At 43.9% G+C, this 18318-nt stretch overlaps 1 protein-coding gene, 1 non-coding gene and 1 pseudogene across 3 annotated transcripts; all 3 read right to left on the bottom strand.

Moving 5' to 3' along the window:
* Positions 1-1237: 1237 nt before the first annotated feature.
* drd4-rs (dopamine receptor D4 related sequence) lies at positions 1238-17193 on the bottom strand. Of its 2 annotated transcripts, none has more exons than XM_023791298.2 (6): positions 16922-17193; positions 10294-10431; positions 9544-9827; positions 9214-9326; positions 6005-6597; positions 1238-4159 (listed from the first exon to the last, which is right to left on the bottom strand). In XM_023791298.2, exons 3-6 carry the CDS (start codon positions 9796-9798, stop codon positions 3957-3959), a joined length of 1164 nt encoding a protein of 387 aa, XP_023647066.1. In that variant the 5' UTR covers positions 9799-9827; positions 10294-10431; positions 16922-17193; the 3' UTR covers positions 1238-3956. The 2 variants fall into 2 exon arrangements, with proteins under 2 accessions (XP_023647066.1, XP_023647067.1); XM_023791299.2 differs by lacking the exon at positions 16922-17193 and adding an exon at positions 14454-14703.
* LOC111833328 (U6 spliceosomal RNA) lies at positions 1521-1621 on the bottom strand (annotated as a pseudogene).
* Positions 5407-5478, bottom strand: trnaw-cca (transfer RNA tryptophan (anticodon CCA)). Its single transcript has one exon. It is a non-coding gene; the product is annotated as a tRNA-Trp (tRNA).
* Positions 17194-18318: the final 1125 nt, after the last annotated feature.

Here is an 18318-nt window from a genome sequence, read left to right as displayed (position 1 = left end):
ATTACCCCAATCTCACCCCAGTAAAATCACTGGGTCTAGTCCAGTGTTTCCCCCAACCCAGTCCTCGGCGAGCCCCAGAAAGTCCACATTTTTGCTTCCTCGCAGCTCCCAGCGCACCTGTACCAGGTATTCGGTATTCCTGATTGGCTGGGAGCTGGGAGGGAGCAAAAACGTGGACTTTCCGGGGTTCCCCGAGGACTGGGTTGGGAAACACTAGTCTAGTCTCCCCAACCCATTGTACAAGGTCTGGCTACGGCCTTGCACTTGAACATATTACATTAAAAGATATTGTAAAATTATAATTCTATCCCGTTTGCGATATATCTTCCGTAGAGCCCCTGCATATGCTCAATGGACCCTCAGGGGGTCGCAGAGCCCAGGCTGAAAAGCTCTACTGTAAAGAATATAGATCACCTTTTGGCAATGACCTTGGATTAAGAGGAAAAGCTCTAATTTCCACTGCACTAAATATTAGTTTTGGGGGGGCAAATCATACATTAGCTCTCTTGTAATGAGAAAGCTGACCTTCAGAAAACTTACCTGCGGTACTGTGCATGGGAACATAATTAATGTGATTGTCAAACTTTGGGGAAATAGTTTATCTATTTATCATTTTTAATTTGAGATGAGATTATAGGCAAAGAGCAAATTGTTATTGTGTCACTTTGTTATGGGGAATGGTTTATGCATTACTTCAATTTTTAAGTTTAATTCATTCAGCTCCTCCTAATTATCAAAGCAATTTAAAATCTAAAGAATAATTGTTTTTTCCACAGTTGGGGCACAAATAATTAAAAGCACTGAGGAGGTTTCGGTTTTCATTATTACTTCGAAGGAACTTTTGCTTTCTGGTGTTTTTGTAAATGTTACTATGGTTTTAGAGGAAAGGATTCTAAACCCCCCCCCCCCCCCCCAAAAGGAACATAGGGGGTGCTGTTTGAGTCATTCCTCATCTCTCAGCCTGTAACCTGTGCTTATCATGCTAACATAGACTGCATGCCATTAGGCTCCTAGAGACCTAGATGTTGGAGTGTACAGACAGGGGTGTGCAGGGAATTTAAAAACAGTGATAATAATGAGGACGGCACGTCATTGATCCCTGTGGGAAAATTCAAAAATCCAAACACTGGTCCCAATACATTAGATATACACAGCAGAAAAAGCACGAAAGACAGCCAACTATATATATTTTTATTCTCCTTACTGGGTCTGAAAATTGCAACCAGAAAAAAAAAATGTCTAAATGTCTTTTGACTGCAGGAAGAAACTCACACAGCAGAGAACAAGCACAGAGAACAAGAGCAGAGAACAAGCTGGGATCTGAAGCCCCAGTCCTGAAGGTGAGGAGCAAGTGCAATTGGCTACTTTTATGCAAAGCAAGGTACAACAAAAAAAGCAGGACCAGCTGGTGCCTGGAGCATCCGGCGTTAGCGCTCATGCTCAATATCACTCTGCCGACTATGGGATTTGAACTAGTAACCTTCCAATCACAGTATCTTAACTCATTGTCACACATTGCCTCCAGAATATTAGCCTTCACAAATTTGTATGCCATCCTTGCTTAGGGGCCATGCTACTCTTTTCTGTATCAATCCAGTTTTATATTATATTTTTTATTCATCTTTCTTCTTAGTGGCTTATTGAATATTGGGTCTCATTGAGCCTGGAGCCCATTCCAGGAAGTACTAGGCCTCCCCATTGACTGACCATGCTGCCCCGGGATTCATTCTGGAGTCATTATTTTCAATGTGCAAAGCGAACCCCTGTAGTCAAAACACAATTCCCACTATAGCCCAGGCAAGCTTGTCCACTTTAACTTTGATGTTGCTCTTTGAATTTGTTCAATCATTCATAATGTAATACTAATGTGTATTGATGTAGAATATTTTCACTGCAGAGTGTTAGTAGGAGTCAGTGGTCATCAGTGGGACCTGATATCATTGGGTTAGAGCTGAAGTCATAATCGCTCCTCCACCTCTCCATGAATTTTGTGTAAAATTCATCTGCGTGAAGATAAGCTTGATAAAAGCTTAGCTCTTTGCATACGTTTCTGCTGTGCCAACTGATAATCAAATAAAAGGAATGGAAATTAGTAATGTTAAGAGGCTGGGTGGGAATGTATCCACTGGGCCCCCTTGTCCTAAAGTACTGCCTCTATACCTCTTCATTATGACTGGTTACCTTGGTTACCCCAACCCCCCCCGGCCAAGGTTTTGTACAGTTCCTCATTCAAGTCTATTTTTGTGTGGCATCACCTAGGCGCCTGTCACAGACAAACAAACTGTGCCAGATCTGCGGAAGTATCCTGGATTGTGGAGATTTAGAATGCCATTTATGATTTACATTCTACCTGGAAGCTTCTGCAATAACCATAGCAAGTGACTATAGCTAATAGCTTTAGCTATTCTATTTTGTTGTTGGATATAGTTGGGTATAGTGCCTGTCTCCAGTCATTTAATGCAGTGTTACCCTATCTGGTCTTCGGAAACCTACAGATAGTGCAGGTTTTTGCTCCCTCCCAGCTCCCAGTAGCAAAACTGTGAACTGTCTGGCAGGGAGCAGAAATGTAGAACGTCTGTGAGTCCCCAAAAACTGGGTTGGGAAATACTGTTTTAATGCACTTATTTTTCTGTGTCCTTATGAGCTCCATGCTTCCTAATCAGAGTGAGGATCATGACGCAGATGGCTGGTGAATTTACGTGTCTGTCTGGCATGTTGGTTAAATGTCAACCCAGTTCCTGCTTTAAGAAAATGCCTTTTTAGAAGAAGAATGGTCTTGCAGAGTATAGGGGAAAAGTCACAGCATCAAAGCACAGCAAGTCCAATGTTGTTTACAGAATCATTGTCTCTTAATGACCGGGAAAAAAGTCTCACATACCATAATACTTCGCATGGTGTCTTAGATGCACAAGTCATATTCTCAAATTCATCAAAAAGTAAATATTTATATTTCCATATCCCTTTAGAACATTTTTCCTTTTATTTCCACCATTGATAAAAATCGTTTTGTTAACATATAATATCTTCATCAGAACAATACTTGATGTCATCCACAAAACCTCAAAAACCTCTTTTCACAGCTGGACAGCACACAAGGAGTGTGGTAAAGACACTGTATTGATCCAACATGAGAATAGACCCCAAACTGGACCTTCCCACCTGTATTGCCAAGTGTTCTGCTTTACAGTCCCTGAGTCCATAGGGTAGAACATCTCAGGAAACAGGCAACTACCAGGACTTGGGGCTGCTGACTTGGCAGAAGGTTCCAGAGCAAGGTGTGCTAGAAGAGTACCATTCTGGTGAACTGTGGAACTGCAGCATAGGAACCAAGACATGGAGACTTAGAGAATGGAAACTTGGAAACAAGGAGACAGGGTGCCAGGCTTCCAGAAAGCTGCGGGACTGAGCCATGGGGCAAAGTTCTCTGCTCAGGAAATATCAAACCCAAACCCCCTGGATTTGAACTTCATTGAGCCCCCATCATCCCTGCAAGCTTTGTAACATTGTAATAGTAGATCAGAAGACAGACACACTTGTTGACCACAATATTTTTGCCTCTGCTGTCACTGGAAGCTCCTGAATCAAACTCATGGGGTAACAAAATTTTCTTTATATTGAATCGATAATGCAAGGAGTGATGCTGGACCTTCTTTCAATTAAAATTAGTACGTTGTTATGGAGGAGAGAACAAAACAGGACGATTACACTGTTTTTCCAAAGAAACTTGCACAAATTGAGTACAAACAAACTTTTTTCCACATATTTTATGCCTCTGGGCTAAGGTTTCAATAGTTATTTTTCTACTGCATTCAAGCGATATTTTACAGCAATTACACGGCATAGTTTGAAGACGTATGTATGTGCATCACGCATGCCTCGCTTCACGATGACGTCACCTAAAGGCATTGACGGCACAGCGCCATGTGCACCAGAACCAGAGTCACGGCCGGTGCTCCTCATGTTTGACAGCACAGGAGCTTCTGAAAGACCTTCCGGAACTCTGTGTTGAAGGCCGTGTAGATGATGGGGTTCACGGCGCTGTTGACGTAACCCAGCCAGGTCACCACGCTGATCAGCGTTGGCCCGATGTCGCAGGGCACGCAGAGAACCTTGGTGACGTGAACCACAAAGAAAGGGGTCCAACACGCCAGAAATACACCTGTGGAAGAGGAACGCAAGTCTCTTTAATATGATTCCATCTTCAGAACTAGACTTATAGCAACCTTTTTCATAATAATTATTATTTCATCTTAAAACCAATTATCTTGGTCGAGGTTGCAGGGGGTCCTGAGCTTATTCCACAGGGCACAAAGGTTGAGTGTACCCTGGTAGGATGCCAGTCCACCATTGGGCACACACACTCTAGGGTTTACAAACACTAGGTAGCATAACTGCATGTTTTTGGATCGCAGACGGAATCCCACGTTACACAGGGAGAACATGCAAACTCCACATACATGGGATTTGAACTCCTAAAGTAGCTGGTGTGTAGTGATAGTTCTGCCTGCATACTCACAATGCTTATTACTCAGGTTCTGAAATGTGGATAAAGTTAATCGCATAAGACTGATCTTTGCATATGCTAATCTTTTGTTATCTTTGTCTTACAATTTTACAGGGATTTGCTATAAACAAGCAATAAAGAGAAGCCAGAAAAATCATAACTGATGTAAACAGAATAGGAAACTGGAACACTGGAGTTAATGTAGCCCAGCTCTTTAAAATGCCGCTCCGAGGATCAAAGGCAGCCTAAGGATAAGGAGGGACAATGAACGGGCATTGAGTCGCAGCACGTTTACCCTGGAAACCAGCAGATCATGGATATGCACACAGATTTCAAAACCCTGTATGAGTCCTCTGTCTAGTGGGCCTCGGATGGCATGTTGCTTTGATTTCCTGAAGATTCTCTGAGACTATTCCTAACTATGATCTCTTAAACATAATAATATAAAGTTGTCGGTATATCTGCAAGAATGTCCTGACCTGTATTCATACTCACTGTGCTCCAGCGGCCAATCAGCTTTCAGCCTTGTGGTTGTGCGTCTACCCCCTACTCCTGTCTCTTTGTATGTGCGGTTTGCATGTTTTCAGTCAGGAAATTTGACATATAATTATTATCTTGTAACACCCAGAATATATATAGAACGAGCTTCAATGAGGTGATAATACAGTATAGGGCTGGTTTACATGGAAACCAGTAATTAGCATATCATTGATGGAATGTTTCCAGCATTCAGTGGCTTTAATACTCCACAGGACATCAAGAGCGCAGGGTCGACCAGTATTGGGAACACTGGAGCAGCCGAGGTTAAGGGCCTTATTCTACTGGCAACTGGATTCAAGAAACAGCCTTCTGGGCATGGAACCCTAACCTGCACAATTCCCCATAAAACAACCATAGACCAATGACCCCGACGTGATTCGAACACGCAACCTTCTGATCTGGAGTCAGACGCGCTACCATTGCGCCACAAGGTCCGCTGCTTTTGGTGAAGGAAAGGAAAGATCAAATCCGATGAACAGCAGTTACAGTCTGTCTACTGCACTTGGCTGTGGGGGTTAGGATGCTGTGTCTATAAGTGAAGGGTTGTTGGTTCAAATCCTACGATTAGGATTTGAACCATTTGTGGGCCCATCAACACGGCCTTTAATCTCACTTAACAAGTACATTCCCTAAATTTACCCTTCCGTTCCCGTTTTTGTTTTATTTGACACGAGACCACCAAAGACCTAAAGTCAGGCTTCCTCATCATATGTTACAGTACTGGGAACCAGAACTCACTCAGTCCTCATGTAATCTAAGAAATAACCTATTAAATTTCCACAGAAATTTTCTCTTCAACTGCCCCAAAGATTGTTTGGCCCTGTTTTCTCAAAAAAATATGTACTTTGCTTTAGGTAAAGGCATCAGCAGAATTACTAAAGTGAAAATATACGTTATGTTGAAGTATCCCCCTACGTTCTTGAGGCTCATTGTACTGGGGAAGTAATTCCTCATACATACCCACAACCACAGGCAGGACCTTCATGGCCTTGCGCTCCCGGCCGCTAACTCGGCTGCTACTGGAGCCCCTTCCAGAGCCGGAGACGTGTCCCTGCAGCCCGTTCTCCCCAGGGCTGCTGTCTGGGGGCCGCTCGGGACCCTCTGCGTCTGACGCGCTGTCCGCCTGACCGGTGATGGGGTCGCTCTCGGGCGTGGGTCCCGGGCCAGTCTCAGTGGGGCTAAAGCCGGGCACCAGGTACTTGGCCTTGCGCTCGCGCCGGGGGCCGCGAAGACCCAGCGAGAAGCGCCGCTCGCCCCGCGCCAACTTGGCCTTGCGGCTGGCGCCCCAGCGCCTCAATCCTCGGAACATCCAGTAGTAAAGGAGCAGCATGACGGGGCAAGGCACAAAGAAAGAGCAGACGGACGAGTAGACCACAAAGCTGTCATCCTCCAGCTTACACACGCTGGCATCCCGTCCGGGCACCTGATTCAGGCCAAAGATGACGGGACTCGCCACCACGAAGGACAGGACCCAAGTGGCCGTGATCAGGAGAAGCTGCCTCATGCTGAACTGGTTCCTGTTGTACTTCAGAGGGGACACCACAGCGATGTACCTGCGAGAGCCGCAGAAGCACGTCGGCCATTATGTGCCCATGGAGGAAAGGCCGAACACTGAGTACCATTCCCCTGCTCTGACCTTTTATTTGTGGACAGCTTGTGAAAAGTCTAGCTCCAGACTGAAGATGACCTTTTAAGTATTTATATTGGATCAGCAACCTTATTTGATATTCAGCCTTTCCGATCCTTCCAACCAATCAGCTTGTCAAGGTCTATGGGCCAATGGCTTGGACACTTTCTACAGGCTAATGACAGATTCATAGGTTTTATGTATAGTGAATATTTAGCCTAAAGATCTAAATCACATTTGTAGCCGTAGGTTGCTTAATAGTTTCTACTCATTCATTTATACCCGGGTTATTCAACTCACGGTCCTCGAGGTCTGAGCACTGCTGGTTTTCCAGCCTTCCTTTACTTGTCAGCCGGGTGTGAAGCCTCTGACCAATCAGAATCAGTAATTATTAAACTAACTACCTGGGAGAACTGAAAACAAGGCCTGGATTTGGAATCGAGGTCCAGATTTGAAGAACCCTGATTTATACAGTAATTCAGGGTGTTTGCTATGTCGTAAACATAATAAATGGTGCATTGAACATCTTTTAGCTTAAAATCATCACAGTACTGGAAGGTGCATTTTCATACCATAATATGTTGCCATCGCTGTCCTGGCTCAGCTGCATATGTACTCCTGCATTATGCATCAATGCACTGTGTTGTGTTCAGACAATGGCTTAATTATTTAACAGAACAATGGAAACACAGCCACTCCTGCAGATGCACAAATTCTACACTCATGGCCGGTTGGCTATGAACAATTCAATGGGAATGACTCAGCAATGTGACATGCAAAATGTACAGTGCAGTGCTATTTGTTTATAGTCTTGGGGTACCACTCAGACTAGCAGACTGTTATTGGTTGAGGTCGGGGGGCCCCAGGTATTATTTGTGAACTTTCAGATTGACGATGATCTTCCTGCTCCATAATAAAGCTTCAATGAAGCTTGACTTTTTTGTAACTTAACGTGCTTTTCTGCATCAGCGACTTCTGTCATTAATTCACTTCCATATGCTGTGAGCCAGACCATGCAGAGCAGACAGGGCAATATGAAGCTGGCTTTTTCAGCCATTTAGGAATAGAAATAACTGCACTCAACAAGGAGGCTAAAAATCCTAACACATTGTACATCCCAAAGAACCGCAGTACATTAGGCAAGTCCCAGACACACTCAGATCAGCTTAAACGCTCTTACAAACCAGTGGGGGGGGGACTTATTTTTTTTTTCCTCTCTAACCATTCTCCCTGATATCTACAATCTACATTTCAATTTTCTTGACCCTAAAAAAAGAAATCCTTCCATAAGCTAGCCCGCTTGCCCTCCCCCTCTTCATATATGCATGGAGAGTGAAGTGGATTTAGCAGGTAAAATCAATTAGGGATCAGAGCCTGCACCTGATTTACCCTGACTAACGTAATTCAAGTAAAGCGCAGCCTTTCCTAATGACGCCTCCTCTTCCCCAGATCATATTAACAAAATTGCCATCATTTGTAACATAGCTTGTGTGTGGCAGTGAAATAGGCTGATATTAATGGATTTGTTTCCCCTTTTGTAAATCCACAGCAAAATGAATGTGAATGTGTCTGTGTGAATATCGGCTTTGTCATCCCTGCTTGGGGATGAAGCCAGCCCTCCATATCTCTCTGATTTCCATCTAATTTTTGCCTTCATTGTCATTTAAGTCAGGATTACGCCTAAGAGGAAACGCTGTTCTTATGTTTGGGGATCTGTGCACCGTCTGGTTGGGTTACTAGTCAGCTGCAGTGAAAACAGTGAGATGGGTGGTAAAAAAAGAGTGAAACAGCAAAAAAGTAGAGTCTCCTTCGACTTGCCAACTGGGGCAAAATTTGCCAAGTGGGCTGGAGGAGCACAATGAAATGAGCCGACAATCTGTGAGGTTTCTACCTCAGGGCCGTGAGATTGCAAAATTGACTAAAAATTGTGTCTCATGGTTAACACCTGTGGAGCAAGTCTCAGATTTTATGTTGGAGAGACGGGAAAGGAATATTTAAAGGCTGTCAAACTGTGTCTTTTAGAATAATGATGTCTTAGTGACGTTCAGGGGTCCCAAAATGTTTCCCTTGTATCTATGCATGGTTGAGCACAGACTTGAGCCGTCATTTTGGGATGCTTTTGTACACGGTGCAGTTAGCATGGTTTCTGCATTGACCAGCCATACTGTTACAGTATGTGCATTTCTACATCCAACAAATTTAATAGGTACTTCATTGACCTCCATGGGGAAATTCTCTTTATGCTTCCCTCAACGTAGGTGAGAGCAAGTTGGCTGTGAAGGGCAGCCATCCATAGCAGCACCCAGGGAGCTGGGGGTTAAGGGTCTTGCTCAAGGACCCACAAGGGTGATGAGGCCAGGCTCGAACCAACAACCTTCTGCTTACAAGTACAGAGGCTTAGCCAACTGAGCTACATACAGCTCTCATTTTTGGGGTTAGATAACCACTCCTGCAGGGATGGAACCTCTTTTATGGGCTAAGGGGAAGGATAAGTGTTGGAATAATCACAGCCATGCTCAGAAAGTGAGTCCACCGCTCTTACCTGTCCACGCTGATGGCGCAGAGGTTTAGGATGGATGCTGTGCAGAGCATCACGTCCATGGTCATTAGAGCATCGCAGACGTAGGTGTTCAGGGTCCATATGCCGCCCAGGAACTGAACAAACGGCCCAAAATGAAAGGGTTTGATTAAAATAGTGACAGTAACCATGTTGTGTAACACAGAAATGGGTTAAAATGAACTTTGAGAATGCCTACTAAGAATGTAGACGACTGCAATACTCAGGGAGATTCTTTCGGAGCTCAAAATAAAGGGCAAAATGTTTCTTTTTATGTGACGGGGGATACTGAGCTAACTCTGGTAGTAGACCTACCTCCGAGTACACGTAGAGCGGCAGAACGAGTACGGCCAGAAGCAGGTCAGCCACGGCCAGGCTGACGATGAAGTAGTTGGTGGCGGTCTTCAGAGAGCGCTCCGTCAGTACACTCAGGCACACCAGCACGTTCCCCAGGATGATGATGAGAACCAGTGGGACTCCCAACACCAGGGCCAGGTAGTTGTACTGCACCTGGTTCTGCTCCCGTGTGGCATTGAGTGTCACATTGACCATGATGGTGCTCCCTGGCATCTGTGCCGCTCCCAGTATAATCCGAACATCTGAGGACACCATGGGAACCTTAATGTGTTTTCGTCTGACTTTTCTTTCTTTCTATCGTTTGGAAAATAAGCCCCATTTGTTTGCTTAAAGCATCTGCAATGATGTGTTTACCTCTGATCTTAATCTTTTAGTAGTGGTCCTAAAAAACGTACGGCTTTCTAAACCACCAAAGACCTTGACAGACAGAGTATTCAATCAAATCATATGGAAATGAGTGCTTCAATGCTCAAGCGGAGTGAAAAACATCTGCATACACTAATCCGCCAAGCTCAAAATGGGGAAAGTGCTCTAAATGATTGTAGTTGAGAATGTGCATCTATATGGCCCTCAAGATTCTAGACTGTCTGGTATCAGAAATTTATGTAGTACTTCTGTGATTTTTGTGTATGTTTTTTTTGTTTGGGTAAATAATGATAAGAACAGACGTCAGATGAGGTCTGGAGCGAGGACACGCTGTGCTCCTACCTTGAGAAGGCGAGGCCTTGGGGAGCAGGGCAGCTGTGACGTGACGGTGAAGTGTGTCTCCACTCTGGTGCAAGGCTAGCGTGACAAAGGTGCCACCACAGTCGTGACTGGCATCATCACTGCCGACTTTCTGGACACCTGTCGGGGGAGATGTGTTGGGGGGGGGGGGGTTGTGAGGAGACATTTTTTTCTTATTTCAGTGAGATATATACACTTGGTTTTAAAGTTGTCCGGAAAAAACACAAAGAAATACTTTGAAGTGACTTGGCAGTGAATATTATGCTGAACCCTGTGACTTAGAAGTTCTGTAGCTCTGAAGATGGTTCCGTTTTGTCCATGCTGTGACTCAGAAGGACCCTATTATTCCTAGTACCTCCAAGTCCATTCTCTTGGCTTTAGGGGATTGGCATCACAGTTGACTAAACCAAAAGTAGCAGTGAGGAGCGAATGTAGTTATGACTCACATCTGCACCTAGAATAGTCTGTTTCAGGTAGGATGTTGTTTTTTGTTCAATTGGCCCTTTTATAGCTTGCAGAAAATGTTTTCTAAGTTATTGAGTTTAAGACAGCAGAAATTCTGAGAACTGGTGACTGTTTATATGTATAGACATTGTGTCAAGCATGACTTTGCAGAAAACAGAAGATTTGGCTGCTGTTGGCTGAGCTCATTCGGTCTTTTTTGACCACCATGGTGAGATATGGGGGACTGATCATCTTTCCCTGTTAGCTGAGATCACTGTGGGGATGCTGGCTGGTTCCTGGTCGTCGATGCTCTATGCCACACGTGTTGGTCAGCTCGCTGTGTATTCCTGCCTTTGCCACGCTAAACCTTGCATGTTCTCAGGAGACCCAAGACTCAGATCCACAAATGCTGGCAGCTCTTAGGATGACTGAGAACATGCATCTAGCCTTTAAAAGGGATTTTGTTCATGATAGTGATAAATTATCAAAAATCTTATGTGACTGAATGGTTGGCCAATGGCTGTCCTGCTAGGCTTTGTTGTTCTTTTTACACAAGGTAAATGAACAAAAAAACTCATGTGACATGCAGAAAGGTGTGATAGCTCAATGGAGCTCAGGTGTATGAGGACAGAATGACAAGAAATTGAAATATTTCATTACAGAGGCATTGAGAGGCAGAGAACTCCTGTTGGATATGTAAACCTGATAACATCTGGCTTATGGTAGTTTGAATGTAATCGATTTATACTGTGGGAATCAGTGAGGACTGAGGCCCAGTCTGTCCCTGCTATTTACCGCTGAATTGACTCAATGTAATACATGAATAATATGATGTAAATGTAAATGCCAATTTAACAGGAAATGTCAGAGAGTGAGGTATATAAACTGATTGGAGAGGCGTGTCAATTAGCACTCGGCCATAATGATCTTTGGAAATGTTCCAGGATGTTTTTTTTTTTTTTAAATCGGTACCAAACACTGAAAACACTTAAAACCAAGCACAGGAAACTCGGTCTTACATCAGAGTCCAACGTGGAATGAAGAGGCAAAACTGAGATGTGGCATTTTGGGTGTTTGTCACACTATTGCTGGATGTGTCTTCAATCTGAGGCAGTGTTATAAATTCTGCATGATAGAATGTAGCAGCAAATACTCCGTGTCATTCCTGGGATTTTTCTGTCACCTCTCTGTCTCTGTCGTCCTGTGACCGCCCATCTGTACTGATGCACAATGGAATCTGCCCTCTGCAAGGAAGCTCTGCCTTCACACCTTATTTGTAAAGCTTTGAAGTCACCTTACGATTATTACTACTGGCTTTAGTTACTCGCTGCTGATTGCTGTACATCCCCCACCCACTCAGAATTTGGACCCCTTTACAGAAAATGAATTTCACAAGCGATTTCCCTTTAAGGTAACAATAGTATTTCTGGTTTGAGGCCCTGTCAGGATGCATTATAATTACCAAGAGTTAATAACAGGATATGCTGACAGGAAGCAAGTGTAATAATGAGGCTGTCGGATCATTGCAGGAACATCTTTTTTTTAATATGCAGCAGTTTAATTGTGTTCCACAAATTATGGCAGGTTTAACAGTCTCTGCAGTCTTGAAAGTGTGTAAAATGTCCAGTTTCTTAATGGTAGGACCGATTATCTAAGAACATTTCACTTTTTAGAAAAGGCAACGATTCGTTGGTGACACTTGACGGGCACAAATAGTAATAATTCAGTTACTACAGAAGGACAAATTCTGAAAAAATCATGAACAAATATAGTTGCTACTTTAGATAAAAGATACAAATAAGTAAATAAATAAGTAATAGCATAATATTATTTGTGCCCCTTCAAGTAAAGTGTTACCACTTTAGTGAGGGAAGAGGCACAAAAAATGTAGTCATACACTTGGAATCTGCCCTCAGCTTGTGTGGTATTATGGTAATATGATATTTGGTCATACTGCAGTGTTTTGAAATCTTGGCGACAAAATTAGCTGACAAATCATCCATCCCCCCCCCCACCCCGCCTCAGCAAATTATCAAATTAGCAAAGAGTTTAACATACCGGAATAGCATTTGAAAACACCATTGAAATATGGATTCCTGATGCATGATGTCTGGATGGATGTAGGTATCTCCCAAGCATCATTTGACCTGTGGATGATTGCTGATCCTCTGGACTTTATTACATTTACAGCTCTGTAGGTGCAGCACATTTCTGCTGGATATCTGCACTGCCTGTTGCTCCCTTTACATCCTCAGAAAGGCTGCCGTAGAGTTTATTTTGACAATTTGCCAGGAGCTTCTGCATAAACATCTGTGCAGAAAATTCTCCAAATCATTATGTTTCTATGTACATTAAGGCCACATTAAATAACTAACATTAGAACTGGCAGTTATGACTTTACTCTCTGTGACATTCAGTCTCTCTGGAATGGAAGCTTTTGAGCTGTCTTGTCAAGAGTGTGTTATTCCATCACTGTCGTCTCAGGTCTGTCAAGAATTCTCTAGAAGGCCAACTCATGGCATGTATGAAGCTCTTGAGGTCAGAACCTTGGTTATGTTTATTAGCTATGCCTTATTTTGTGCTTTCCAAAAATGTAATTTGATTTAGGGAAGTGTTGACTCCCACTTTCTATAGATCTGACCCCTTTTATCCTTAGATAGAAGATTGCAAAAGCAATATGGCTCTGCTGATAATTCTGTATCCTTATTTGCTGTACAATTTCTTTTTCTGTCCTCGTTTTGGTTGGAACGAGGCCCAGATTTCCTCGATTGAAATCACAGTTGTGTGTTCGCCAGTCCCTTGTGAAATGAGCCCTATCTAAGGCATATGTTCAGGCAGCGTAATGAGCCATTTCGGGGCGTTGAAAATGACCGAGACATTGGCGTGTGATGTGTGAACCCATCTCCCCTTGTGCGGAAAGCCGACATCCGCGGGTCTCCATACAGAATGTGATTGAGTCTGAAGCGTCGGCCGGTCACGGGTGATGTAGTGACATTTCAGAAGCTGTTAGCGCGTGACCCCTAGACAGTCTTTTTATCGCCCAACGAAAGTGTGTCTGCTTTTAGTTTTCCCCGCTTGGTTGGCTCTGTCCCACGCATCTGCTAACAGGGAACTGATAATGGTATAAATGTGAATTAGAGTTAAAATTAAACAGCGGGAAGATGAATAGAGAAATGAGCATGAGCCTCACTGAAATCAATGCACATTCATGAATTAGTTTATGAATCGAATTGGCCGATGGCAGCAGGTTTTCTATATTAAGTGGCTTGGACTGACATCGCGTGTTCAGCTCACCTTGCTTTCCACTTTACCCTCTGTAGACGTGAAGACGTAGCAACGCAAAGCGCAGAGGTCTCTGATGGCTCAAGGCTTCTGCTACCATCATGAGGCTGTTGAGGTCTTTCTTCAGGTTGAACGTTCTTGACTCTTTCCCAAGTTTACTCACAAATGGGTTAGAGCATGCCTGGTCCTCTCCAGGTTTTGCATTTCTCTTGCATGGCAGAGATCTCAAGCTGGTGTAAGCGGTTATTCCCCAACCTCACCTCTAGGGGGCAATTAAGGGCTCCTGGTCGATTTTTGTGTGAATTCTCCCTTCCTGTGTAGCACCTTTTGGATAGTTTAGCGCACACTGATTTTCCAACACTTCTCCTTTAACCTTCTAACTACTTTGATGTCTTGTGTATGTCGAGATTCCTCACCCCTTTCCACTTGGCTTGAACCCGGCACCCCGGGGTAGCAGCTACAGCCCTCCTTCCTGCACTGGACCTTTACGTTTTGTCCATTGACTTTTCCCCTGCTAATCACACCATGGTGTGGTCGAGGAACGTCCAGCTGATACCATGCCAATGAATAATCCTAATAATCCTTCTCAATTATTAATACCAACATCACTTTGCCATTATAGTCATGATTGTATCCCCCCGTCTCTTAAATATTTCTGGTGTTTATCTCCCTATTAGGTCAAGACTGGAGCTAATTGTGACATCAGTGGACAAAATGTAGAGTGGAATAACGAGAGGTATAATTATTGCACAAATTGCTTGATTGCCTGATGAATTTGCATGAGATAAGCAAGCAGTTACATCATTTGTTTCCCTGATGTGAAGTCACTGAAAAATTCACCCATTGCCTGTTCTTCATTTGTGGGGGGGGGGGGTTGCATGAATACTGCCCCACCATCTGGAAGTTTGAGAATAATGCTACGTGAGGGAAAAATGTTGAGGTTAAAAGCTTTTCAACAGGCATTTTAATAACAATGGGAAGATGATGCAGCATTCGTACACTCCTATCTAAATAACTCACATTTTAACACAACAGCAAAAACGGCAGTAAAGAAATAATCATTGATCAACTCTGAATCTGTAAAGATGAAATGTCATGGCAACAAAGCTCTAAAAAACTGAAAAATGTTACTCACCTGATAAGCGTTACTCATTATCCTTGCAACTGGCCAACACTAAAGTATTAAATAAAACTGTCTCACCAGGTGTGTGACACTCAGGGGAGGGGAAGCAGAAAATGCAGGGAGGTGGATCTGATTATATCATAACAGCATGTAAAACATTTATAATATGTACTGTAGGGCAAGATGAACCTTTATATTCTTTGGCCTGAGAGTCGACCCCACAAGCTGCTGAAAAGGGGTCAGATCCGAGGTGGATGGGCTGTTACAGATTGATATCATTTACAAATGTGACATGGATGCATATTAACGGAAAACTATGAGGTTATTAATCAGCCAAAAGAAACGGACAGTGGGTCGACTCCCTTGTCGACTAATAGCAAAGTGTCTCTGAGGAGATGCTGGTCTACAGAGCGTGGGCAGGTGCGGAGGAGAAAGTGTCTGAGATTACAGGTAAGAAACGTACTGGGAAAGAGCTAAATTAGCAACCGACTGGCATCGATTCACTAGTTCAAAATGAGGTTAATGAAGGACATAATTTCGGTAGAATGGCAACTCTAATAGAGTTACAATTTCTACGCTGTGGATTTGCATTTCTTGCTGCAGCAGATGTGTTTTTTTTCCATATTGAATGGAAGTGCGTGGGAAAACACCCACTCCATCATTACGGTGATGTCCGGCCTGCCCACGCGAGGGGTACCGCTGTTTCTCCACAAGGCACTCCACACCCAACTGTGGCTGATCAACAGCCTCTCCCCCGGGGATCCTGACTGAGTTTCTGCCCGAGGCGCGGAGCTGTCTGCAGGGAACGGGAGAGGTTGTGACTCCGAGTTCCCGTTCGGGCCGCGTGTGCCGTGGAATACAGGAGGTGGCAGGTCTGGCTTTCCGGAGACAGCCGCCGCATGCGAATGAACGGCGTGCCACGTTTGCTAATCGGTATTCCTCGCAGGATTGCAAATGAACACCATGCACGTTTGGCAAAGAGGGTAAATTACAGTTGTGTTACATATTTGCATACAAATTCATGGACGGAAGCGGGGGAAAAAATCCACAGCATGTGACCAGCGCAAAACTCCTAGCAACAGGTTGTGAGGTTCTGCTCGATTAACACAAGAGCGTGTCACATTACAAACTAATTAAAACGAAAAACTGATAAAGGGCAAACAGAGGTATATTAAGGTGCCTGCTCTGATTTGGCTGTATCATTATATATCTCTGGAGCATTTAGATGGAAATCAATAAAATAACATTTGAAATATGTGGGGGAAATGCGATAGTCAGGCAGGGGCAGACAGGGGATCCATCCCTCCACCCCCCATACAACCCCCCCAAAGAAAAAGCAGGGAGTAATTAGATTTAAAAAAAAAAAAAAGGCCACTGGAATGACTGTCTTCAGATCCACAGGCTTTTTAGGACCTCGTCCTCAGAAACGAGATTGCCCCATAAAATGCATTAATTTCCGTGCTAAATGTACCGGCAGGACCTTTCAATGGCACAAAATGTGAACACGCGAGGTTATACGACTCAGACAGCAGAGTGCTCCTTAAAGTTGAATGAGTCAAATGAATCAAGTCAAGTGTCCATTAATGTGTTCCCCTTAATTCTTAAAGTGCCTTGTGAATTTCCCTTTCACTAAAAATTCTTCTCTTCCAAAAGATAAACTAGGTACCACATTCTTACATCTACACATAACATGAATTCATATAATTGTATTTTTAACAGAAACATTTTAAAGAAATAAAACATAGAATGTACAGTACTTACAGTGTCCATCAAGGCTGATTCTCTAATTGTCCCCCAGGAAACGAGCTTTGAGTTCGGATCGACTCATCACTAGAGCGAGACTCCCATCCCTGCAGTTCTGTCTGAATTGTGCTGCCCTGCTTCCTCAGTGTCCTCCTTCGCCTTTTCCAGGTGCCAGTCAAAGGAGCAGCTGCTCCTTCTGTCTGCTCTCCACTGATCCTCCCCTTGCGAAGTAGAAAACTTTCAGCCAGCCGTCGCTTTGACAACACAGCTGCGAAGAGGCACAGTGAAACTTCACCTGGTGCTCACACATATGATTTCACGCTGGTGAAACATGCGCGCAACCCCCCCCCCCCTCCCTCTCTCTGTGTCCCTCTCTCTCTCAGTTCACCCCTTGCTTTTCTTGCTTTCTTTTCCTTTCCATTGAGGTTACAGTAAGTACCATCATTTGTGAAATTTTCCCTAGTAGCTGGGGCGACTGGGATTGGCTGCCAGCCACATACACATCTCTCTTCCTGAAGACTCCGCAGTATCTTAAAGTGGCTCTTCTCTTATTCCTGCTCCCTGAAATCATATTCACCCTCCAACCCTCATTGCTGATCTTGTTTACATATTCCTGCTTCAATCAGTCTATGCTACTGATCTTGCTTCCATACTCACCACGCTGTCAACCCTCACCACTGGTCTCTCTTCAGGTGAGGTCAAACCAGCAGCCTGTATTTAATCTGCAGGTGGGCTTTCAGTGCCAGCTTCTAGATGGCAACACTTGAGCCAAATTTTCTACTTTACTGTTTCATGGGGCTTCATGGACCTTGTAATAGATGTGTAATGAATGTGTTACGTAAACAACATAACAACCTGAACAAAACAGGATTTGGACACTTCATGCAATAAATATCGAGATTGTGAATTTCTTCTATGCCTTTAATGCAGCTTGGAGATGTTTTAGTCTGCAGGTGTCAAGAGACTCAGAAGAGGAAAGTCTGGCATCTTACATTTGATGAAGAGTTATGGTTCAGCTGCTTCTCAGCCTCCACTAATTGGGTCCCCAATCCAACTAAGCAGAAAACCATTGTGGTACTACTCAGCGAGCTCCGGACCGTGGATTTTATGGATCTAAATTAAATAAACAAGGAGAGACATGATCAGAGTGGATGACAGTCCTTGAGACCGACAGACAAAAGCTAGCCTTGTAATTACTTACTGTGACATCTTTGTGTATGTCTGTGTGATGTCCCCTCCATAGCAGAAGAACCTGCCTTCGATAGAGCCTCACTAAGACCGCTTTGGTCCTGCTGGAGTGGAGTGGAGTGGTGCTTCTCTCAGGTTCTACCAGGTCAAGAGTTCCAAATTCTCATTTTGGGATTTTGGTTGGTATCATCCTTCAGAATCCTATAACTTTAGAGTGTCCTGTTCCT

This window comes from Paramormyrops kingsleyae, chromosome 1 (assembly GCF_048594095.1).
Source record: "Paramormyrops kingsleyae isolate MSU_618 chromosome 1, PKINGS_0.4, whole genome shotgun sequence".
Lineage (NCBI taxonomy): Eukaryota > Metazoa > Chordata > Actinopteri > Osteoglossiformes > Mormyridae > Paramormyrops > Paramormyrops kingsleyae.
This window is presented reverse-complemented; position numbering and strand designations above follow the sequence as displayed.

Coding starts and splice junctions, on each gene's coding strand:
- drd4-rs (XM_023791298.2), bottom strand. CDS start 9,798: ATGCCAGGGAGCACCATCATGGTCAATGTGACACTCAATGCCACACGG. Junction 9,327..9,543: donor CGCTCTACGTGTACTCGGAG/GTAGGTCTACTA, acceptor CCGTTTGTTCAG/TTCCTGGGCGGCATATGGAC. Junction 4,160..6,004: donor GGTCCTGCCTGTGGTTGTGG/GTATGTATGAGG, acceptor CCTCTTCCACAG/GTGTATTTCTGGCGTGTTGG.